The sequence below is a fragment of the Mizuhopecten yessoensis genome, unplaced genomic scaffold, assembly GCF_002113885.1.
Source record: "Mizuhopecten yessoensis strain PY_sf001 unplaced genomic scaffold, ASM211388v2 scaffold10985, whole genome shotgun sequence".
In the NCBI taxonomy this organism is placed as follows: Eukaryota; Metazoa; Mollusca; class Bivalvia; order Pectinida; family Pectinidae; genus Mizuhopecten; species Mizuhopecten yessoensis.
Window position 1 is genome coordinate 1,722,008 of NW_018408820.1, and position 26,848 is coordinate 1,748,855.

Consider the following 26,848-nt stretch of genomic DNA (forward strand, 5'->3'; position numbering starts at 1 on the left):
AATAATAAAGCATGACGTCTACAAATACAAAGTCAAAATTTAGAAAAAAAAATCCCAGATAATTTGACAAAATAAACACTTTTACCGACCCTACAATATCCATTATATGTGGAAGCAAAAAGGATTATTATAAATACAAAAATTACTTCCGTACTGCTGTGTACGATCTCGCCGAATGCCATCCTCGATATCCAGGGGTTACGCTCACTTACGCTCTCTGCACCCCTGGGATATGTCATAGCAAAATTGACGGCACGGAGATAGCTGTTTGACTGGTCTCGGGTAAAAAATTCTGACCAATCGCCAGGCTGATATGTTCTTTGAATATGACAAAGGAGCGACACCCGACTTCAAAGCCTGTCAAATTTTACCGTTACGTGACCGCGAGATTCTTTTGAAGAACATCAAAGGGTCGACCTAGTCTTCTTGTCTCGTCCACAAGTTGGTGTACACTGAGCCTTCAATTTTGCTATGACATACTTCAGGGTTGCAGAGAGCTCAAGTGAGCGTAACCACTGGATATCGAGGATGGTCGAATGCTAGCACGCGATAAATATATACTGTTAATTCAAACACATTTTGTATATATATATGTGTTTACTGTAAATTCAACGAATACCGCAAATGTCGAAAAGAATGGAAATTGTTTTGAAAGTATTTCTTTCATACATATATGATTGACATAAGTATGAGAAATTATATGTTTTGTCCGCCCCACGTTTACCCAAAATAAAAAAGAAAATCGCTGCCATATTGGCATTTCATCGTTAATTCTTGACGTCATCTCATTGTTTTGTGTGACGTCAAAATGGTTGTTTACGTCAATGTTAGATATATATGACGGTTTTATTATATCTAATAATGTTCACATCAGGGGCAAAATATTAACGATTTTTTTTTTTGACAATTTCCATTAATTTCTTACACATATAATAGGTAACTGGTTGATACATATTCTGATACGTTGACAATGTTTTGAATGGCTATATAATATCTACTAGAGAAAAAAATATTTACATTTTTAAATACATAAACACGCCAGCTCATTTCATTTAATATGTAGATTCTAATAGAATTGAATATTTTGTTTGAAATTAAACCTGATTAATTGTAAGTTTCATATAGAATTAGGAGACAAGGTTTCTCGAGACCTTAGTTAAATAGAAACCATTCCCGAACTACATAAATATAATTATAAATGGATCAACTATATGCTTTACATAATATATCTGTGAAGAGTCAAGCTCTTGCCTACAAGAGTAACAGAGTTATCTCCCTTGGGTCGTAACTTGATATATTTAAAATACAAATGTACAAATCCTTTTAATAAGTTTTCACAACATATAAAATGTCCGTGAAGTATTTCTAATGTACATAAGTTGTGTCTGTACTTTTGACCTCATGCGTATGGCAAGGAGTAAAACGTACGGTGTTAGGTTATGTTGTAAGGAAAATATCGGAAAATATTCTTAATAAAAGTACTTTTGCATATGTTTCCATTTATTGAGTATCCTTGGCTTCAGAATGTTTCAGACAAAATGAAACTTTACACTAATCTATCCAAGCATGCTACTGGTCAAGACAGTAGGTTACTTCCATCAGGAATGGAACCAGCGATCACCAGGTTTCCAGGGCCCCGCTGTACCGATAGAGATTAATAGAATCTCTCATCCCCTATAAGGGGAAGATTATTAAGTTGCCAAACACGAGGCTTTGCCGAGTGATTTGCAACTTCAGAATCTTCCCTCGACGGTTGAGACTCCCAATCTCACCTCAAGGGGGTGAATTATTCTTTTTCTTTGACCCTGTTCACCCAATATGTATCATATACATAATGTAATGTTAACGTTACAGAATAAATACATCGTTGACGTTAAGTTGATGCATGGTTGACGTGACGTCATACAATTATTTTGAATAGGGGAATCCCCCCGTTTTAACCCTAGAGTCACATCGGGAAAAGTGTTAATACTTCTGTCCAGTGTAAGATATAAAGGGAAATTATCCCTAGCACGAAGCTAGAAGGTGACTTTAAAGATACAATCAAAACCTTTCACACTAATCCCACCTTTTAAAAGGGCTCATCCTCAACAATTCAGGGTTCTAACTCCCTTTCACCATAGGGAGGGCCACGGACAATATCACCATATGTAAGAAAAAAGAGGAACATGTGTTTTCACCGACGATCGACCCAGCGATCTACAGGTTTTAAGTCCACTGCTGTACTGATTGAACCAAAGGGAAATTTCCTTTAGCGCGAAACTAAAAGGCGACGGTAATCACATACATAAAAAATGTATACAATTATTACTAAGACTGCCACATAACAAATATACAGTAGATACAACCTACTATCAGTCAATATTCATACAGTGTTAATTAAAAATAGTGAACAATTTTGAAAGTCATACTTCATCAGCAAACCTCAATTTCTGATATAATAACCACGAATAAGCGTACCTGTGAGTAACTTGTACGTCCTCTAAAAAAAACATCAGTGTATTTGCCTTGAGCAGTGAACATATATAAGTTGATTTGAATGGAAACAAATCTGCAGTGATATTCTGAGGCATACATTAATTTAACTGATATGACAGATTATTTATCCAATAAAAGACAATGACAAAAATGACAAAAATAATCAATGTTCTGTAACTAAATAATGTTATGGTCCTGTCCCCTACTCCGTGGACATGGAGTGTACTTGCTCAGATGTGTCGATATCTCTGTATTGTCACAACAACGGTCCCGGTTCATGTTACTGGTACCTTAATATTTTCACACAATTGTCTTCGTAACATATCCACACGTCTCCGTCCACATCTACATGCAGTTCTGCAGGTATTTCATTCTCACAACTCAGCAGGATTCGGAGACGTCTACAGTCACTATCTAACAGTTGTACAGAACTACTGTAGTGCTCTGTTATCAAAACATTGTTACATTTGTCAAATTGAACACCAGTAATGCGAAAAGGCTTTGATGATACATTGTATTTTGTGTCCCTTGGTACAACCTGTCCATGGTATGTGTATCGGGCAACAAGGTCAAGATCTCCGTCCAACATAACAAGATGTGATAGATCATGTACCCTTTGTTTCACACTGGTGATATTGACAACAGCCACTCTGTCACCTCCATGGTTTACACTCACTTTAAATGGCCACACAAACAGTCTGTCACCAAACTGGTCACACATTGGGGACCTCTTTACCTCCCGTCCTTTTGTGGTGTACTTTACAACACAACTTTGCTGAGGCTTGATGTTTTCATTGTATGTATCTGCCATGGTAACCAGAAGTTCCCCTGTAGAGGTGACACAAATATCCTCCGGTATAAATGGTGTAGAGAATGCCGGAGACATAGTATTGTTAGGTAGTACGATCTGGCTGATCCATTTGTTAACATCACTAACTAGAAGTGTGTTAGTTCCTATCATTGTGATACCAAAAGGTCCGATCTTTATGTCAATTGCTTCGATTACACTTCCATCTTTATCAACAAGTCTGATAACTTGGTCTTGGTAACCGATCATCCAGCATTGATTCGGTATTGAGTGTGGATACATCTTAAAACACGTGTCAAATGAATACCGAAATGTAGCAATGACACCTTGTGGAAAATTAAAGAAACGTAGAAATTCATCAATTATTTCCTGTGGTAGCTCCCATCCAGGCAAATCAATGTCACTTTGTTTATCAGCTGATAGCCCCTCCATGGCATCAGCTGAAAGCTCTAGGTTTTCAAATGATTTTGAATCTTTTCCAATATCACATATTGAAACACCTTTAGATTGATGGGTCATTTCTAAAGATTTGGACCCCTTTCCAATTCCATACGTTGGTTGACCTTTAGATTGACGGGGCATATCTAAGGATTTAAACCCCTTTCCAATACCAAATGTTGAATGACCTTGTGTCGGAGGGGAAGTACCATCATTTAAGTCTCCAAACAACGGGACAACATCCAGTTTGCTGATAGGTTCTGGTTTGAAAGACACTTGTTTCAGGGTAGGAAGGTACTGCGAATCATTGTCAACCTTATCAAGGTTTTGTTGGTTTCCCTTCAATATTTGAATGTTTTCGTTTGCCAGACGCTCACTCATATCCCGCTTATGCGTCACTACCAAATCCACTTTGTCCTTAATCATCACTCCTCGGAGGCCTATCTTATGCTTGCGTACCTCGTGCTCTTGTTCTTCCGAACTTATGGCTGGAAAAAACAAAAGTATCTAATTACAAAACCTTTCATTTTACAAGTCTTAACCACTTATACATGTACCCTCCACAACCCCATCTCAAGTGATATTCTAGTTTGTTAATTAATGATCACTTATTTTGTAACGTGATCGAAAAATAGAAATATAAATGCCAAATCTGTCTTGAAAATACCTTTGTTGAGGATCGAAATACCCTTAGGAACTTGTGTAAAAAGAAATTCGAAGGTGACAACCTAGCTATTACTCTACGTTAATGCTAAATTCCACTATTTAATGGCGAATGTATCATTAAGCCGGTTATTTTTGCTGGGATGGGTCATGCACTTGATCGAAAAAAAAATGAATATCTGTTATATGAACTGCAATGTCCCAATAATACTGCCATAACGGTATCGCTAATACCAAGCATATAAATAGGCTCTCAAACGGTCTAGAAGCTGGCAAGTACGATTCTGTAAAATATTAGATGCTTTGTAACTTTTGTACTGAACGATGAAATGTGTTCTAAGTTAGGTATAAACTGAAATCAGTTAAGTAGTACATGTATAAACCGGTTATGATACATCAGGATGTTTGTTTAAATTTTGACATCGACGCCAATATTTTATAAATCCGACATTCATTAGAGTGTGACAGTGCCTAGGGTCACACTGAGGGTATCACTGTCACCCGAGGTTAATTAATTTTAGTATTACGACAAAATCATAGCGGCTGAAACGAACCGAACACGCATCTTCTTTGCGCTGTCAGTATTTTGCACTGTTACATATCCACTGCCACTCGTTGCTAGGGCGTTGGGAAGCGCCTTTTTATTGACTCAATGTTAAAGCAAAATTGACAGTCTGAAATGAACAATTCGTCTCCACCAATCAGATTAGAGGATTTTCACTACAGTTATAATCAAAGATAATTTCACATCTCTAGATAACAGAATGTAAACCTGTAAAGACACGAAGAAATAAATTTCATAAATCTTGCAAAACTGACCTGCCTTAACAGTGTACTCTTACCTTTACTTTGTGGTGTTGTCTCGGTACTACTGGATATTGGTGCATTTCCTTCACCATGTGATGATGAGGATCCACTTGGATGCATGGTGGATGCTGATGCTGTCCTGGCCTCTTTTCCATTTTGTCTTTCCTGCTCTGCGGAACCGGCTGCTGACGAGACCTTCCTTTTCCTGCTTGACTGATTAGATATGGATGGGTTGATCCGATCAGTTAAGGACAGATCTACTGGGGACCGAACAAAGCTTGGTGAATTGGCCATTTCCTGTTCGGTCATCGGCTGATCGACGATCATCTGAGTAGCAAACTGTTGTAAAGTAGATGGATGACATTCTGAGTTCTGACCAGACATTGACTGACCGGAAGTGGGATCATCCTGATCAGATATGGCCTGAGAAGCTTGACCAGTATTTGATTGGTCAGCTGGTTCTTCAGTGGAATCGTAGTGTGATCCTTCATCAATTTTTGGCTTCGTTTTCTTCCTCATACCTGTAATAAATAATGACATCCGTGATATACATATACCGGAAAATTTCGCCCTTCGCCTTCGCCCTCGCCCTTCGCCCATAAATCCATTTTCGCCCAGTGTTAATTTAGCCCTACACATTTAATTACTATTTTTATTATGCTGTTTACTTATATGTACAGTATATTGAATATTGTGATAATAAGTTCGCCCTCATTAGGGACGGCGAAAAAAACCCCACTTAAACTGCAGCGAAAATGTCCCAGTATACAGTACGCTAGTAATCTATTCAACCAGTAATGCAGGTGTCAATTACTGAATAATTTTCAATTGTGCACAACATATTTTATCTTAAATACAGGTGTAAGTATCATTTACGGATTTCACTTTTTAAGACAGGTGTTAGTAACACGTGCTGTTTAAAATACCGGTATTATTAACAGACGTTACTTTAAACACAGGTATCAGTTACATATGCTACTTTAAATACAAATGTCAGTTACATGTTACGTTAAATACACTCGTCAGTAACTGCTGTTACTTTAAACAGTGTAAGTAACTTTAAACACATGTGTCAGTATTAGATGATTCTTTCGATACCGGTGTCAGAAACAAATGTTACTTTAAAGACAGGTGTCAGTTACAAATGCTAATTTAGATTAAGGTTATATTAGCAGATGTTCCTTTGAATATAGGTATCAGTAACATATGTTACTTTCAATACAGGTTTCAGTAACATTTGCTTCTTAAGGTTCAACAAGCTCCCTAAAAGATGATGTAGTCAACTAAAATTCCAACCCCCTGGTAAGTCATATTCAAAGACCTCAATTACAAATCGGAACTCACATATGTTATTTATATATATTGAACTTGTACATTGGCCATACAACAAATATATAGCCAGGTTAACGTAGTCAAAAAAGGCATTAAGGCTGATGTCTTTATAAAAAATAGTTCACCGGACTTATAACATGTCAATCTCTTTTGCAACCCTACTGAGTGCTGGGAAATGACTCATAATCTAAAGTATATTTATATACCTAGGTTATGCGGAGCTTTATTTCTCTTCTACTAACTGTTGAGAGGAATTTCGACCACAAATAAAGATAGATGTTGCCATGCGAAATCACTAAAATCATAATAAAATCTCCTGGTAATTCATTTTAGCAAATTTTAAATAAGAAAACAATGGCTAAGTAACCTTGACCGATAAATGAACTTGAGATGATGTGCCATTTGATAACATTATGTGGTTATATGAATGCGCTAGACATGTAATAAACATTGAAGCTGAAAAGTACAATAATGTTTACAACAAGTCTAGCTCTTTTATTGCAATATTGAATGTTAAGGAAGGACATTTTATATGAAGTTTAAGTAGTATATATGGTCAAATGTCTATGGATATACACATATATACCGTTAAAATATGTTACTCTGACGTTTTACTATGATTTTTGTACATTCCCATAGCAACAATCATCTACTTGTAAGGCCGGTATGCCTCTCCACACATAGTTAAAGAGAAATAAAGCCCCGCTTGACCTAGGTATATAAATGATCTTCAAATAACATGTAATTTCGAAACATTCAGTTGGGTCACTTAGGAGATTGACATGTTATAATTCTGGTGAGCAACTTTTATCATTGCATCAGCCTTAATGCCGTATTTTTGACTTCGTTGACCTGCTTATATACCTTTTTAATAGCTCATGTACAAGTTCAATGTATTTAAATTACATATATATATTCCGATTTGTGATAAGAATATTTGAATATGACTTGCCATAGGGTTGAAATTTAGGGTGACTATTATCTCTTTTAGGGGGCTTGTTGAACCTTAAGATACATGTGTCAGTTACATGTTATGTTACTTTCCTCAGTAACTGCTGTTACTTTAATAACACGTTTCAGTAACAGATGTTAGTTTAAACACACGTGTGAGTTACATATGCTACTTTAAATACAGGAGTCAGTAACATATGTTACTATAAATACAGGTACCAGTAGCATATGTAACTTTAAATGCAGGTCTCAGTTACAGATGTTACTTTAAATACATGTATAAATTACGGATGCTACTTAAAATATAGGTGTCAGTAACAGATGTTTCTTTAACTACATGTATCAGTAACAGATGTAAGTTTAAAAGCACGTGTCAGTGACATATGTTATTTTAAATACAGATGTCAGTAACAGATGTAAGTTTTAAAACACGTGTCAGTAGCAGATGATACTTTAAAGACAGGTGTTTGTAACGCATGCAACTTTAAATACAGGTCTCAGTTCCAGATGCTTCTTTAAATACAGGTATCAGTAACAGATGTAAATTAAGAAACACCTGTCAGTTACATGTATTACTTTTAATACAGATGTCAGTAACATATGTTAATTTAAATACAGGTGTCAATAATAGATGTTTCTTTAAATACAGTGTCAGTAACCGATGTCACTTTAAATACGGTGTCAGTAATATTTGTTACTTTAACTACATATGTCAGTAACAGATGTAAATTCAAAAACACGTGTCAGTAGCAGATGTTACTTTAAAATCAGGTATAAGTTACAGACGCTGCTTAAAATACAGATGTCAGTAACAGATGTTTCTTTGATTACAAGTGTCAGTAACAGATGCAAGTTTTAAAACACGAGTCAGTAGCAGATGTTACTTTAAGGACAGGGTTAGTAATACATGCTACTTTAAATACAGGTCTCAGTTACAGATGCTTCGTTAAATACAGGTATAAATTACAGATGCTACTTAAAATATAGGTGTCAGTAACAGATGTTTCTTTAAATACAAGTGTCAGTAACAGATGTAAGTTAAAAAACATGTGTCAGTAACATATATTACTTTTAATACAGGTGTCAGTGACATATATGTTACTTTAAATACAGGTGTTAATAACAGATAGCAAAAATGATATCAATGCAAGCGTATTTAAATGTCTCCGTCAATAGAATGGACGCGGGTCAGAGACCCATCCCACGTCCACCCGTACAACATATAAAGCCTAACATGGACAATATTTACATTACATTTACATGTACCACCCGTGGTATGGCATCGGGACGATCTGTTTTACGCCCTTTCCCACAAAACGGGGTCTTGAAATGAGACCTTTCTAGAAAAGTTAACTCTCCTACAAATCAGATACATGTAATACGCGTATCCATAAGATGAATAGATCCATTTTACATATAGACCCTGTATAATTGTATCATGCTGATCACTCGCGACGCAGTGAATGTAGGTAAATCGGCAATGGGGATTTCCAATAGGGGACACCCATTTTGTACACATATACATGCACCATAGAGAACAGTTACTACCAGCTGTAACTCTCATTACTGTTTATGCTACTGTATGCGCTATAGCCAACTCATCACTATCATACATGTATAGCTAATTATTCGGCTTTCTTTTATTTATTTTGAATATGTCATACATGGTTTCGTTCTTTATTTTGTTCTTTTTTCTTAATCTTCGCTTTATTATACCACGACCTCTCTGTATCATCGGAACACGGGATTCCTTTTGATGTTTCCATTCTGATTTTGTTCTTTCCAAAGTAGCAGCTACCGGTGAAACTTGACCAAACTTCACCGTCCCGAGCGGAATTTTCGTCACCCATGTCAGTATTTACCTCAATTCGAGACCTAGGGTTATCTTCCTCCAACACTTTCTGGTAATAGGATCTCCAGTGGTCCGGATCGGAAACATAAACGGAACCAACCATTCTGATGCGACCTGTCTCTCCACCATCTATTGTACACACTGTTCAGTCCAGGTTTGGTTGATGGTTTGGTTGATGGGTTGTTCGCCTACATGATTCCACCCATACGGGTGTCATCTCACTGACAGAAGTCGGTGTTCTGTCGGCCTGAGGGAAGTTGCCTTCACTCACGGGTTGGGGAGGAGTCGCCTATGCTATATCATGTCCTTATATTTTGATGAAATTTGGGAGACGACTCCATGGTCCGAAATGGTTGGTAAGTGTGTCGCGTTGATGGGTTTTTGCATTGTGTTTTTATATAGGATTATATTAGTGCATTGATAATTACTAGATCAGGATTTGATGAGGGATGTATATGTTTTAAGGAGGGGGAGGGGTTATGATGTTATACTGTCAGTACCTGAGCCTGGTCAATTTGAGATTGGTGAGAGTTAACAGGAGGCAGAGAAGGGTTGGGAAGAGGCAGGAGGGATTAGATTCCACCAGTGGTTAAAATTGCTTTTTACAAGATGTATTGTGAGTCCAAAGAGTAAAAATAAGGGGCTGTTTTGGATTTGTCAGGTTCGAATGAATTTCCGATTAAAATTTCAGCTAGTGAGAAAGTCGGGGTGTTCTCAGGGAGACAGCGGGTTGTAACGGCACGATTTCTCACCCCGAAGCGATTTCTCACCCGGGTACTGAAACTGACAGAAAAGAAGGAAATATTTGTTCCAGCTAAAACTGAATGAATATTTAATCAACAAAGAACATGTTTCGGAAAGATTTGTTGGTTGATTTATTTTCAAGATGGCGACCAAAACATTAATTCTACTGCCTAATCAGTTGTCAGATTCCCAGAAAATTTTCTTGCAATATAAATTGAATTTAGAGATGTTGTGTTTGTTCGATACTTTGTTTTCATGTATTTATTAAAGTTGTATGCCGTATTAACATCTGATGACATCTACAGATAATGTTTCACAAGACGCAAGAGTATGATATGTGTTCGATGGTAGACATGGAAAAGGAATGAAGAAAAACAAAGATGCGAGGTTTTGAGTTTGTTTTCAAACTAGTGATTCTAGATTCACAAGAAAACAACTTATTTCAAGATTTGTCGGAATATCGTAGCCCTTTGGTGCAACTGTTTTGGATTTTAAAGAATTCTAAAATGTCCAAGATAATAATGTATACTTGATGTATGAGCAATCATTCCCAAAGTTCTTTGACGAACTGGGCATTGGCAGTATTATTTTTTTTGGGGATTATTATCATTTGGTGTCATGCTGTACTGAATCCAAACATTCTATTTAGTCTGGCTTGTGTGTCTGGAACAAATCTGACAACAGGTCTTGATAGTGCTGACTCACCGATATTTCATAATCTTTACGAATTCTGACTCTGCTCATTTGGAGAGAGCTGGTTGATTTCACTCTTTGAGCCAAACAGTTTGTTTCTGTGAGAAGAATCTTCGTTTGATGTTCGAGGTCTCTGTCTTTTTTGTCAGTGTCCGGTGATCTTTGATAAATTGGTCCCCGTATTCAATTGAGACATGCAGTCACAATCTGTAGCACTATCATAAGTATATCAATGAAGCAATTTGATATTAATTGAGTTAAAAAAAACTATCTAATGCTTGATATGGCAGTGACAAGACTCTACAATCCATAGGGATTCAGTAACTGTTCTGTCAATGTTAGCCTGCAGATCAGAGTGTTGTCTCTGACCAGTCTTAAAATATGCGTGCATACTGGTATTAATACCAGATACCTCTAACATTGGCAGGACATCTCTAAGACTACGAGCAACGTCTACATTGTCGTCTTGCTCCAACCATGTGCGCTTGTCTCTGATGTTTTTGTAATGCTTGCATCATTTTGGCTTCCAGAGAATGGCCATACTGTGTTCAAAATGTAGCCATCCGGTAGAGTTATGTTCATGAGTTTAAGATAATTATGCTCCTTCTGGCCACCGTAAGACATTCTCTGAAGCTTATTGAGAGCACCCTTTTAAATATAAATATGTATGTACCATCTAGTTTGGCAGTCACTCTGTCTCAACAGAAAGTTTCTGAGAATACAGGATTATATGAATATATGTTCCCTACTCAAATGGTAAGGACGAAGGAACACTGGAACTATAGATTTATTCAATGCTTGTACTACAGACTGTAAGATTTTTGGAATACTAGGCAAGGAAATGCCAAGAGCGGAACACTTAATTACAAGAGATATCAGTTATTGTCTTAACCCAAAACAGTAAAAGAGCATTTTGTCAGTTTCGGTATATACTGGAGAAGAAAGAAACGGGGCACATTACATTTGGATTTTGAGAAACTGTTCTTTGACCAACCTGTTATAGCTTTGCATCCAGGGTCATCCAAGAGACAAAACTCTAATAAATATCTAATAAAAACAGACACCGGCATATAATGCACATCTAATGAAAACAGAAACCTCTATACAGTGAACATCTTATGAAAACAGAAACCTATATACTACGAACATTAAATGATAACAGAAACATGTATACAATAACATCTAATGATAAACAGAAATCTGTATACAGTGACAACTTGAGATAAACAGAAACCTGTATACAGTGAACATCTAATAAAACAGAAACCTGTATACAGTGAAACCTTGCGATAAATAGAAACCTGTAAACACTGACCATCTTATGGTTAACATAAACCTGTATACAATGACCATATGATGGTAACTAGAAACATGTTAACAAGGATCAACTAATAAAAAGTATAGAACTACAAACAATGAACATCTAATGAAAATACAAACCTAGAAACAAAGCAAACCTGTGTACAATAAATATCTGATGACAAGAAACTATGTAAAAAAAATATCTAATGACAACAAAAACCTGTGTACAATGGATATTTAATGAAAACAAAAACCTGTGTAAAATGAATATCTAATGACAACAAAAACTATGTAAAATGAATATCTAATGACAACAAAAACCTGTGTACAATAAATATATAATGACCAATAAAAACCTGTGTACAATAAAGATGTAATGACAAAAAAAACCTATGTACAATAAATATCTGATGACAAGAAACTATGTAAAAAAAAATATCTAATGACAACAAAAACCTGTGTACAATGGATATTTAATGAAAACAAAAACCTGTGTAAAATGAATATCTAATGACAACAAAAACCTATGTAAAATGAATATCTGATGACAAAAACTATGAACAATGAATATATAATGACAACAAAAACCTGTGTACAATAAATAAATCATGAAAACAAAAACCTATGTAAAATGAATATCTGATGACAAAAACTATGAACAATGAATATATAATGACAACAAAAACCTATGTAAAATGAATATCTGATGACAACAAAAACCTATGTACATTGAATATTTAATGACAACAAAAACCTTTGTAAAATGAATATCTTATGACAACAACAACTTGTGTACAAGAAATATCTAATGACAACAAAAACATATGTAAAATGAATATCTAATGACAACAAAATCCTGTGTACAATAAATATATAATAACAAAAAATATGTAAAATGAATATCTGATAACAACAAAAACCTATGTACAATCAATATATAATGACCAACAGCAACCTGTGTAGATTGAATATCTAATGACAACAAAAATCTATGTAAAATGAATATCTTTTGACAACAAAAACAAAAACCTGTGAACAATAAATATATAATGACTAAAAAACTATGTCAAATGATTATCTGATGACAACAAAACCCTATGTACAATGAATATATAATGACCAACAGCAACCTGTGTAGATTGAATATCTAATGACAACAAAAATCTATGTAAAATGAATATCTTATGACAACAACAACTTGTGTACAAGAAATATCTAATGACAACAAAAACCCATGTAAAATGAATATCTAATGACAACAAAAATCTATGTAAAATGAATATCTTATGACAACAAAAACCTGTGTACAATGGATATCTAATGACAACAAAAACCTATGTAAAATGAATATCTAATGACAACAAAAACCTGTGAACAATAAATATATAATGACTAAAAAACTATGTCAAATGAATATCTGATGACAACAAAAACCTATGTACAATGAATATATAATGACCAACAGCAACCTGTGTACATTGAATATCTAATGACAACAAAAACCTGTGTACAATAAATATATAATGACAAAAAAAATACGTACAATGAATATCTAATGACAAAAACTATGTAAAATGAATATCTAATGACAACAAAAACCTGTGTACAATAAATATATAATGACAAAAAAACCTGTGTACAATGAATATCTGATGACAAAAACTATGAACAATGAATATATAATGACAACAAAAACCTGTGTACAATGGATATCTAATGACAACAAAAACCTGTGTACAATAAACATATAATGCCAAAAAAACCTGTGTACAATGAATATCTGATGACAAAAACTATGAACAATGAATATATAATGACAACAAAAACCTGTGTACAATGGATATATAATGACCAACAGCAACCTGTGTACATTGAATATCTAATGAAACCTATGTACACTGAATATTTAATGACAACAAAAACCTTTGTAAAATGAATATCTAATGACAACAAAAATCTATGTAAAATGAATATCTTTTGACAACAAAAACCTGTGTACAATAAATATATAATAACAACAAAAACCTGTGTACAATGATGACAAAGCTATGCAAAATGAATATCTAATGACAACAAAAACCTGTGGACAATAAATATATAATGACAAAAAAACCTGTGTACAATGAATATCTGATGACAAAAACTATGAACAATGAATATATAATGACAACAAAAACCTGTGTACAATGGATATCTAATGACAACAAAAACCTGTGTACAATAAACATATAATGCCAAAAAAACCTGTGTACAATGAATATCTGATGACAAAAACTATGAACAATGAAGATATAATGACAACAAAAACCTGTGTACAATGGATATATAATGACCAACAGCAACCTGTGTACATTGAATATCTAATGACAACAAAAACCTGTGTACAATAAATATATCATGAAAACAAAAACCTATGTAAAATGAATATCTAATGACAACAAAAACCTGTGTACAATGAATATCTAATGACAAAAACTATGCAAAATGAATAATTGATGACAACAAAAACCTGTGTACAATGGATATATAATGACCAACAGCAACCTGTGTACATTGAATATCTAATGAAACCTATGTACACTGAATATTTAATGACAACAAAAACCTTTGTAAAATGAATATCTAATGACAACAAAAATCTATGTAAAATGAATACCTTATGACAACAAAAACCTGTGTACAATAAATATATAATAACAACAAAAACCTGTGTACAATGATGACAAAGCTATGCAAAATGAATATCTAATGACAACAAAAACCTGTGTACAATAAACATATAATGACAAAAAAACTATGTAAAATGAATATATAATGACAACAAAAACTTATGTACACTGAATATTTAATGACAACAAAAACCTTTGTAAAATGAATATCTAATGACAACAAAAATTTGTGTACAATAAATATACAATGACAAAAAAACCTATATACAATGAATATCTGATGACAAAGCTATGCAAAATGAATATCTAATGACAACAAAAACCTGTGTACAATGAATATCTAATGACAACAAAAACCTGTGTACAATGAATATCTAATGACAAAAACTATGCAAAATGAATAATTGATGACAACAAAAACCTGTGTACAATGGATATATAATGACCAACAGCAACCTGTGTACATTGAATATCTAATGAAACCTATGTACACTGAATATTTAATGACAACAAAAACCTTTGTAAAATGAATATCTAATGACAACAAAAATCTATGTAAAATGATTATCTTATGACAACAAAAACCTGTGTACAATAAATATATCATGAAAACAAAAACTATGTAAAATGAATATCTAATGACAACAAAAATCTATGTAAAATGAATATCTTATGACAACAAAAACCTGTGGACAATAAATATATAATGACAAAAAAACCTGTGGACAATGAATATCTGATGACAAAAACTATGAACAATGAAGATATAATGACAACAAAAACCTGTGTACAATGGATATATAATGACCAACAGCAACCTGTGTACATTGAATATCTAATGAAACCTATGTACACTGAATATTTAATGACAACAAAAACCTTTGTAAAATGAATATCTAATGACAACAAAAATTTGTGTACAATAAATATATAATGACAAAAAAACTATGTAAAATGAATATCTAATGACAACAAAAATTTGTGTACAATAAATATACAATGACAAAAAAACCTATATACAATGAATATCTGATGACAAAGCTATGCAAAATGAATATCTTATGACAACAAAAACCTGTGTACAATAAATATATAATAACAACAAAAACCTGTGTACAATGATGACAAAGCTATGCAAAATGAATATCTAATGACAACAAAAACCTGTGGACAATAAATATATAATGACAAAAAAACCTGTGTACAATGAATATCTGATGACAAAAACTATGAACAATGAATATATAATGACAACAAAAACCTGTGTACAATGGATATATAATGACCAACAGCAACCTGTGTACATTGAATATCTAATGACAACAAAAACCTGTGTACAATAAACATATAATGACAAAAAAACTATGTAAAATGAATATCTAATGACAACAAAAACCTGTGGACAATAAATATATAATGACAAAAAAACCTGTGGACAATGAATATCTGATGACAAAAACTATGAACAATGAAGATATAATGACAACAAAAACCTGTGTACAATGGATATCTAATGACAACAAAAACCTGTGTACAATAAACATATAATGACAAAAAAACTATGTAAAATGAATATATAATGACAACAAAAACTTATGTACACTGAATATTTAATGACAACAAAAACCTTTGTAAAATGAATATCTAATGACAACAAAAATTTGTGTACAATAAATATACAATGACAAAAAAACCTATATACAATGAATATCTGATGACAAAGCTATGCAAAATGAATATCTTATGACAACAAAAACCTGTGTACAATAAATATATCATGAAAACAAAAACTATGTAAAATGAATATCTAATGACAACAAAAATTTGTGTACAATAAATATATAATGACAATAAAACCTATATACAATGAATATCTGATGACAAAGCTATGCAAAATGAATATCTTATGACAACAAAAACCTGTGGACAATAAATATATAATGACAAAAAAACCTGTGTACAATGAATATCTGATGACAAAAACTATGAACAATGAAGATATAATGACAACAAAAACCTGTGTACAATGGATATCTAATGACAACAAAAACCTGTGTACAATAAATATATCATGAAAACAAAAACTATGTAAAATGAATATCTAATGACAACAAAAATTTGTGTACAATAAATATATAATGACAAAAAAACCTATATACAATGAATATCTGATGACAAAGCTATGCAAAATGAATATCTAATGACAACAAAAACCTGTGTACAATGAATATCTAATGACAACAAAAACCTATGTAAAATGAATATCTTATGACAACAAAAACCTGTGTACAATAAATATATAATAACAAAAAATATGTAAAAAAATATCTAATGACAACAAAAACCTATGTAAAATGAATATCTTATGACAACAAAAACCTGTGTACAATAAATATACAATGACAAAAAAAACTATGTACAATGAATATCTAATGACAACAAAAAGCTATGTAAAATGAATATCTAATGACAACAAAAACCTGTGTACAATAAATATATAATGACAAAAAAAACTATGTAAAATGAATATATAATGACAACAAAAACCTGTGTACAATGGATATATAATGAAAACACAAACATGTGTACAATAAATATATATTATGACATAAAAACTATGTAAAATGAATATCTAATGACAACAAAAACCTATGTAAAATGAATATCTAATGACAACAAAAACCTGTGTACAATGGATATATAATGAAAACACAAACATGTGTACAATAAATATATATTATGACATAAAAACTATGTAAAATGAATATCTAATGACAACAAAAACCTGTGTACAATAAATATATAATGACCAACAAAAACCTGTGTACAATAAATATATAATAACAAAAAATATGTAAAAAAATATCTAATGACAACAAAAACCTATGTACAATAAATATATATTATGACATAAAAACTATGTAAAATGAATATCTGATAACAACAAAAACCTATGTACAATCAATATATAATGACCAACAGCAACCTCTGTACATTGAATATCTAATGACAGCAAAAACCTGTGTACAATAAATATATAATGACCAACAAAAACCTGGGTACAATAAATATATAATAACAAAAAATATGTAAAAAAATATCTAACGACAACAAAAACCTATGTACAATAAATATATATTATGACATAAAAACTATGTAAAATGAATATCTGATGACAAAACCTATATAAAATGAATATATAATGACAACAAGAACCTGTGTACAATGAATATCTAATGACAACAAAATCCTATGTAAAATGAATTACTAATGACGACAAAAACCTGTGTACAATAAATATATAATGACAAAAAAAACTATGTACAATGAATATCTGATGACAAAAACTATGCAAAATGAATATCTAATGACAACAAAAACCTGTGTACAATGAATATCTAATGACAACAAAAACCTATGTAAAATGAATTACTAATGACAACAAAAACCTGTGTACAATAAATATATAATGACAAAAAAACGATGTAAAATGAATATCTGATGACAACAAAAACCTATGTACAATGAATATATAATGACCAACAGCAACCTGTGTTCAATAAATATATAATGAAAACAAAAACCTGTGTACAATAAATATATAATGACAACAAAAACCTGTGTACAATAAATATCTAATGACAACAAAAACCTGTGTACAATAATTATATAATGAAAACAAAAACCTGTGTACAATGAATATCTAATGACAACAAAAACCTGTGTACAATAAATATATAATAACAACAAAAACCTGTGTACAATAAATATATAATGACAAAAAAAAATGTAAAATGAATATCTGATGACAAAAACTATGTAAAATGAATATCTAATGACAACAAAAACCTGTGTACAATAAATATGTAATGACAAAAAAAACTATGTACAATGAATATCTGATGACAAAAAAACTATACACAATGAATATCTAATAACAATAAAAACCTGTGTACAATGGATGTCTAATGAAAAAATGAAAACTGTATGCAATGAAAATATAATGAAAACAGAAAACTGCATTTAAAAACGTTCGTATGATATACAGAAACCAGTTTACAATTACATATTAAAAATAACTGAAACATGTATGCAATGGTATCGAATTTAGACAAACTTGTATCAAATGATTATTCAATCAGAAAACAGAACTCTGTATACAATGGCCATCTAATGAAAATATAAAACTGCAAACGAAAAACTGGATAAAAAGACCGTTGTTTGATAAAAATAAACCTTTATACTATGGCCATCTAATGAAAACCGAAAAATATTTACAATTACATCTGATGATAAACATGAATTTTATCTGTGACCTATATTGATGAAAAACTCCTTTCAATTCATTTGAAGGACAGTAAGGCAAAAGATTGAACATGTTCCAGCTGTCCAAATAATACACAGGGTAGGTGATACTATATTGAAATTATTAAACTTCGTGTTGGGAATTACTAAAAAGATATTTATAGGAATTAAGCCTTTAAAAGAGTCATCAAATATAGTTATTACTTCGTGTCTGGATGAAATGTTTACGAGGTGACATTGCTTTACATTGTGTCTGATACAGTATTAATATTGGTGGTATTTTTCTTGACCTATCGCTGCTTTCACCCTTCACAGGGATCTTCAGGTTTATTTCAAAAGGACAACATCGTGACGTCATCACACTAAAATAATAACGTGACGTCGCAATGTACACAAGATTGGTGGAAAAACTAGCACAAAATTTTACTTTGGCCTGTTGAGACTTGGTTTTTATTTTTTGATTTATCTTTACTCTATAATAGCGTCGGATTAAAATAATTGATAATAAGGGAATACATTAAATTTATCTCCAGCACATTCATGAATACGTTTATTAACATGAGGATTTCGTCAAGATTCATATTTAGTATCTTATCTATGTTCAGTTAATTCATTGCTAGTTTGACCGATGTAGAAAACATCACAGTTAGAAAAATTATTGCATAAATTACGTTTATTTATTTACAATTCATATTAACCTTCGCAGTAGATTTTAAACTATTCTTGAAAATAAAAGTGTAACACTCGATCATCACAGAGCATGTAACACATCTTGGTGTCTTACACTTGTATACTTCTGGTGTTGCACAAGAATTATCAAACTTTCAAGATCTTAGTTTGGCATCTACTATGTAAAATAGTATGATTATCAAAAATGAGTCTTATACGCCTGCTACTTTGCTTATAAGCTTATGATATTCAAATTCGCATAGAGAATTATTAAAAAGCTATTTATAGGAATTATTTCTTTTATAAACATTCATATCAAATATAGTAACATGCATAATTATAAAACAAATATGGATTTGTCTACACACTTCAACTTTCTCTGCCAATTTAATGTTTGGAAAACAAGGTGACCCTAATGTACAGTGAGTTTGAGTGATACAGTATTGATGGTATATTGTTTGACCTACCTGTTTCCTATTGTTTCATACTGATATAGAATAGTCTTCATTCCCGTTTGACAGACTACATGTTTCACTTTGCTTTTGCTGTCAATACATATTTGTGTATGGCAACGGAGGGTTCCTTATTTTAAACTTCTGTTGAAAATTCTAATCAAGCTATTTTTATCTCATAGGAATTATTGCTAAAAATAAGTGGTATGAAATGTAGTATTAGGCTATGTCATACCTTTAATTATACACAATGAGAAGGGCAGGTAACTAATAATAAATACATACATGTATAAATCATATCTACACAATCTGTAGGCTGCAACTCAGGGTCTTTTGATATGGATTCTTTTCTAACTAGTTGTAATCGAAAACTGTATACAATGACCATCCAATTCTAATCCGAAACCTGTTTATATCAAAATTCTAATGAAAAGCAAGCTGGGATGTAATGACCCTCAAAGTAAAACTCAAAACTGCAAGCAATGAATATCTAATGAAAATGGAAAACAGCATGAGGTCCACATATGGTAAGAGATCTTTCCGATTTGCTGCTTCCCAGGTGTGGAACAGCCTACCAAATGAAGTTCGATTAGCTGAAAACTATAAGTCGTTTCGTGGGCTGCTCCACACCTGGAACAAAAAAGTCTGCTCATGTGCTATCTGCACACACCATATAGTGTGAGTTGTCCCCCTTTGGAATCTACCTACATGTTTTATATAACAACTATTTAATTTCACTGCTGCNATACTGTGATTCTTGTTAAATTTTATATATGTTTTGTCGCAAGAATAGCACTACAGTGCTAATGTTATTATGTTATATGTATATGCGACGTTAAATAAAGCTTCTTGAATCTTGAATCTTGAAAAAAGAAATCTGTAAATAATGACCACCAAAAAAACCCGCATATACCTATATAAAACTTCATCTTATGATAAATAGGACTTTTATCTATAATCTATCTTCTTCGTAAGTTATTTAATGCAAAACACTTTTCAATTCATTTTGAACGACGATATATCGAAATATGAACATAGCTCAGCTGTCCAAATTAGTAAACTCATCTGCACGTTTAGAAGACATTCTACCCACTTGATGTTTGTATGAATTGTTTATGAGGTGACCCTGTTAAACAGAGTCACTGATACAGTTTTGCTGGCATTGTTGACCTACCTGTTTCTTAGTGTTGCATACTGATGAAGAATATTCCTAAATCCCTTTTGACAGACAGTAGATCACATATTTCACCATGTTTGGCCATGAGATGTTTGTTTATAGCAACGGAGGTTTTCTCGTTTTAACTTCCGAATGGAAAATCTAATTAGGCTATTGTTATCCTATGTTCATGGTTGCTAAAAATAGGTGGTATGAAATGTAATATTGAGGCTTTTCCATACCGTTAATTAGACACAGTAAGAAGGGCAGGTAACTACTGATATCTATCTGTTGGTCATATCTACACAATCTGTAGGCTGTAACTATGGGTCTCTTGGTTTGGAATTTCCACTGATGTGCAACAGAACATTGAATGAAACGATCATCTTATAAAAACATGTAAACCATGAAGATCTGACGAAAACAAATTTACGTACAGTACAATAAACCTTTAATGAAAACAGAAATCTGTATACAATGAACATCTTATCGGTATACAATGCACGTCTAATGAAAACACGAACATGTATACAATGCCATCGAATGATTACCAGAAACCTGTATACTATGAACATTTAATGAAAACAGAAAAATGTATAAAATAAACAAATAATAAAAACAGAAAGCTGTATAGAATGAATATCAAATGAAAACAGACACCGGCATATATTGGACATCCAATGATAAACAGAAACCTGTATACAGTGAACATCTAATAAAAATAGAAATCTGCATACTATGAACATTTAATGAAACCGGAAACATATATACAATACACATCTAATGAAAACAGAAACCTGTAAACAATGCATTTCTAATGAAAACAGACACCGGCATATAATGCACATCTAATAAAAACAGAAACCTGCATACAACTCAGGGTCTCTTGATATGAATTAGTTGTAATCGAAAACCGTATACAATGACCATCCCATACAAATCAGAAACCTGTATATATTAAAAATCTAATGAAAAACAAACTGGGATGTAATGACCATCAAAGTAAAACTCAAAACTGCAAGCAATGAATATCTAATGCAAACAGAAATCAGCGTCCAAATTAGTAAACTCATCTGCTTATTTAGAAGACATTCTAGTCATTTGATGTTTGTATGAATTGTTTATGAGGTGACCCTGTTAAACAGAGTCGGTAATACAGTTTTGCTGGCATTGTTGACCTACCTGTTTCTTAGTGTTGCATACTGATGAAGAATATTCTGCATTCCCTTTCGACAGACCGTAGACAACGTCTTTTTTTTACTTTGCTTTTTTCTGTCAATACATATTTGTTTATAACAACGGAGGGTTCCTTGTGTTAACCTTCCGTTGGAAATTCTAAACAAACTAGTTTTATCTCATAGAAATTATTGCTAAAAATAAGTGGTATGAAATGTAGTATTAGGCTATGTCATACCTTTAATTATACACAATGAGAATGGCAGGTAACTAATCATATATATACACATGTATATTTCATATCTACACAAACTGTAGGCTGCAACTCAGGGTCTCTTGATATGAATTAGTTGTAATCGAAAACCGTATACAATGACCATCCCATACAAATCAGAAACCTGTATATATTAAAAATCTAATGAAAAACAAACTGGGATGTAATGACCATCAAAGTAAAACTCAAAACTGCAAGCAATGAATATCTAATGAAAACAGAAATCAGCGTCCAAATTAGTAAACTCATCTGCATATTTAGAAGACATTCTAGTCATTTGATGTTTGTATGAATTGTTTATGAGGTGACCCTGTTAAACAGAGTCGGTAATACAGTTTTGCTGGCATTGTTGACCTACCTGTTTCTTAGTGTTGCATACTGATGAAGAATATTCTGCATTCCCTTTCGACAGACCGTAGACAACGTCTTTTTTTTTACTTTGCTTTTTTCTGTCAATACATATTTGTTTATAACAACGGAGGGTTCCTTGTGTTAACCTTCCGTTGGAAATTCTCATGAAACTATTTTTATCTCATAGAAATTATTGCTAAAAATAAGTGGTATGAAATGTAGTATTAGGCTATGTCATACCTTTAATTATACACAATGAGAATGGCAGGTAACTAATCATATATATACACATGTATATTTCATATCTACACAAACTGTAGGCTGCAACTCAGGGTATCTTGATATGAATTAGTTGTAATCGAAAACTGTATACAATGGCCATCCAATACAAATCAGAAACCTGTATACATTAAAAATCTAATGAAAAGCAAACTGGGAGGTAAAGACCATCAAAGTAAAACTCAAAACTGCAAGCAATGAATATCTAATGAAAACAGAAATCGGTATGAGGTCGAAAACAGAAATCTGTAAATAATGACCTAAAAATAAACACATATACCTATATAAAACTTCATCTGATGATAAATAGGATTTTTGTCTATAATCTATCTTTTTCGTCGTCAGGTTTCATATTAATGAAGAACAACTTTTCAATTCATTTTGAACAACAATAAGTCGGAAATATGAACATAGCTCAGCTGTCCAGATTAGTAAACTCATCTGCACATTTAGAAGACATTCTACCCACTTGATGTTTGTATGAATTGTTTATGAGGTGACCCTGTTAAACAGAGTCACTGATACAGTTTTGCTGGCATTGTTAACATTCCTGTTTCTAAGTGTTGCATACTGATGAAGAATATTCTGCATTCCCTTTTGACAGACCGTAGACTACATGTTTCACTTTGCTTTTGCTGTCAATACATATTTGTTTATTACGACGGAAGGTTCCTTGTGTTAACCTTCCGTTGGAAATTCTAAACAAACTAGTTTTATCTCATAGGAATTATTGCTAAAAATAAGTGGTATGAAATGTAGTATTAGGCTATGTCATACCTTTAATTATACACAATGAGAAGGGCAGGTAACTAATCATATATATACACATGTATATATCATATCTACACAAACTGTAGACTGCAACTCAGGGTCTCTTGATATAAATTAGTTGTAATCGAAAACTATACAATGACCATCCCATACAAATCAGAAACATGTATATATTAAAAATCTAATGAAAAGCAAACTGGGATGTAATGACCATCAAAGTAAAACTCAAAGCTGCAAGCAATAACTATCTAATGAAAACAAAAAGCAGCATGAGGTCGAGAAACGAAATCTGTAAATAATGACCACCAAAAAGCCACATATACCTATATAAAATTTCATCTTATGATAAATAGGATTTTTGTCTATAATCTATCTTTTTCTTAAGGTTTCAAATTTATGAAAAACACTTTTCAATTCATTATGAACGACGATATGTCGAAAATATGAACATAGCTCAGCTGTCCAAATTAGTAAACGTATCTGCACACTTAGAAGACATTCTACCCACTTGATGTTTGTATGAATTGTTTATGAGGTGACCCTGATAAACAGAGTCACTGATACAGCTTTGCTGGCATTGTTGACCTACCTGTTTCTTAGTGTTGTATACTGATGAAGAATATTCCTCATTCCTTTATGCCATACAGTTAATCACATATTTCAACATGTTTTGCTGTTCTGAAACGTTTGTTTATAGTAACGGAGGTTTCTTGTATTTACTTCCTGTTGAAATTCTTATTAGGCTATTTTCATCCTATAAGAATGGTTGCTAAAAATAGGTTGTGTGGAATGTAGTATTGTGGGTTTTCCATACCGTTAATTAGACACAGTACGAAGGACAGGTAACTACTGATATCTGTATATAGGTCATATCTTCACAAACTGTAGGCTGCAACTATGGGTCTCTTGTTTTTGAATGTCCACTTATGTGCAACAGAACATTGAATTGAACCATGTAAACCATGAATATTCGACGAAAACAAATTTATGAACAGTACAGTGAGCATTTAATAAAAATCTGAATACAATGAACATCTTATCTGTACACAATTCACATCTAATGAAAACAAGAACATTTGTACAATGACATTGAATGCTTAACAGAAACCTGTATACAGTGAACATCTAATAACAACAGAAACCTGTATACTTTGAACATTTAATGAAAACCAAATTTGTTTACTATTAACATTTAATGAAAACAGAAAGCTGTATAGAATGAATATCTAATAAAAACAGACACCGGCATATAATGCACATCTAATGAAAACAGAAACCTCTACACAATGACCATCTAATGAAAACAGAAACCTCTATACAATGACCATCTAATGAAAACAGAAACATGTATACTATGAACATCAAATGATAACAGAAAAATATAAACAATAACATCTAATGATAAACAATACAGTGAATATCTAATGAAAACAGAAACATTTATAAAGTGACAACTTGCGATAAACAGAAACCTGTAAACAATGACCATCTTATGGTTAACATTAACCTGTATACAATGACTATCTGATAGTATTTAGAAACATGTTAACAAGCATCATCTAATAATAAGTATAAAACTGCAAATAATGAACATCTAATGAAAATACAAACCTAGAAACAATGGTCATCTGATATATTATGACAACAACATACTATGTAAAGTGAATATCTGATGACAAACAAACTCTATGTAAAATGAATATCTAATGACAACAAAAAACTATGTACAATAAATATCTGATGACAAGAAACTATGTAAAAAAAAATCTAATGACAACAAAAACCTGTGTACAATGGATATCTAATGAAAACAAAAACCTGTGTAAAATGAATACCTAATGACAACAAAAACCTATGTAAAATAAATATCTAATGACAACAAAAACCTGTGTACAATAAATATATAATGACCAACAGCAATCTGTGTATAATGAATATCTAATGACAACAAAAACCTGTGTACAATGAATATATAATGACAACAAAAACCTGTGTACAAAAAAATATATAATGACAAAAAAACTATGTAAAAATGTATATATAATGACAAAAAAAACTATGTACAATGAATATCAAATGACAACAAAAACCTATGTACAATGAACATCTAATGACAACAAAAACCTTTGTAAAATAAATATTTAATGACAACAAAAACCTATGTAAAATGAATATCTAATGACAACAAAAACCTGTGTACAATAAATATATAATGACCAACAAAAACCTGTGTACAATAAATATATCATGACAACAAAAACCTATGTAAAATGAATATCTGATGACAAAAACAATGTACAATAAATATATAATGACAACGAAAACCTGTGTACAATAAATAAAAATATGACAAAAAACTATGTAAAATGAATATCTGATGAAAATAAAAACCTATGTACAATGAATATATAATGACCAACAGCAACCTGTGTACATTGAATATCTAATGACAACAAAAACATGTGTACAATAAATATATAATGACAATTTTTTATGTAAAATGAATATCTGATGACAAAAACTATGTAAATGAATATCTAATGACAACAAAAACCTGTGTACAATAAATATATAATGACAAAAAACTATGTTAAATGAATATATAATGACAACAAAAACCTGTGTACAATGGATATATAATGAAAACACAAACCTGTGTACAATGAATATCTGATGAC

At 32.1% G+C, this 26,848-nt stretch overlaps 1 protein-coding gene across 1 annotated transcript; it reads right to left on the reverse strand.

The window, feature by feature from the left end:
* Window positions 1-596: 596 nt before the first annotated feature.
* LOC110464337 lies at window positions 597-24,877 on the reverse strand. Its single transcript, XM_021519515.1, has 3 exons — window positions 24,760-24,877; window positions 5,230-5,715; window positions 597-4,212 (listed from the first exon to the last, which is right to left on the reverse strand). Exons 2-3 carry the CDS (start codon window positions 5,711-5,713, stop codon window positions 2,759-2,761), a joined length of 1,938 nt encoding a protein of 645 aa, XP_021375190.1. The 5' UTR covers window positions 5,714-5,715; window positions 24,760-24,877; the 3' UTR covers window positions 597-2,758.
* Window positions 24,878-26,848: the final 1,971 nt, after the last annotated feature.

Coding starts and splice junctions, on each gene's coding strand:
- LOC110464337 (XM_021519515.1), bottom strand. CDS start 5,713: ATGAGGAAGAAAACGAAGCCAAAAATTGATGAAGGATCACACTACGAT. Junction 4,213..5,229: donor GACAACACCACAAAGTAAAG/GTAAGAGTACAC, acceptor TGTTTTTTCCAG/CCATAAGTTCGGAAGAACAA.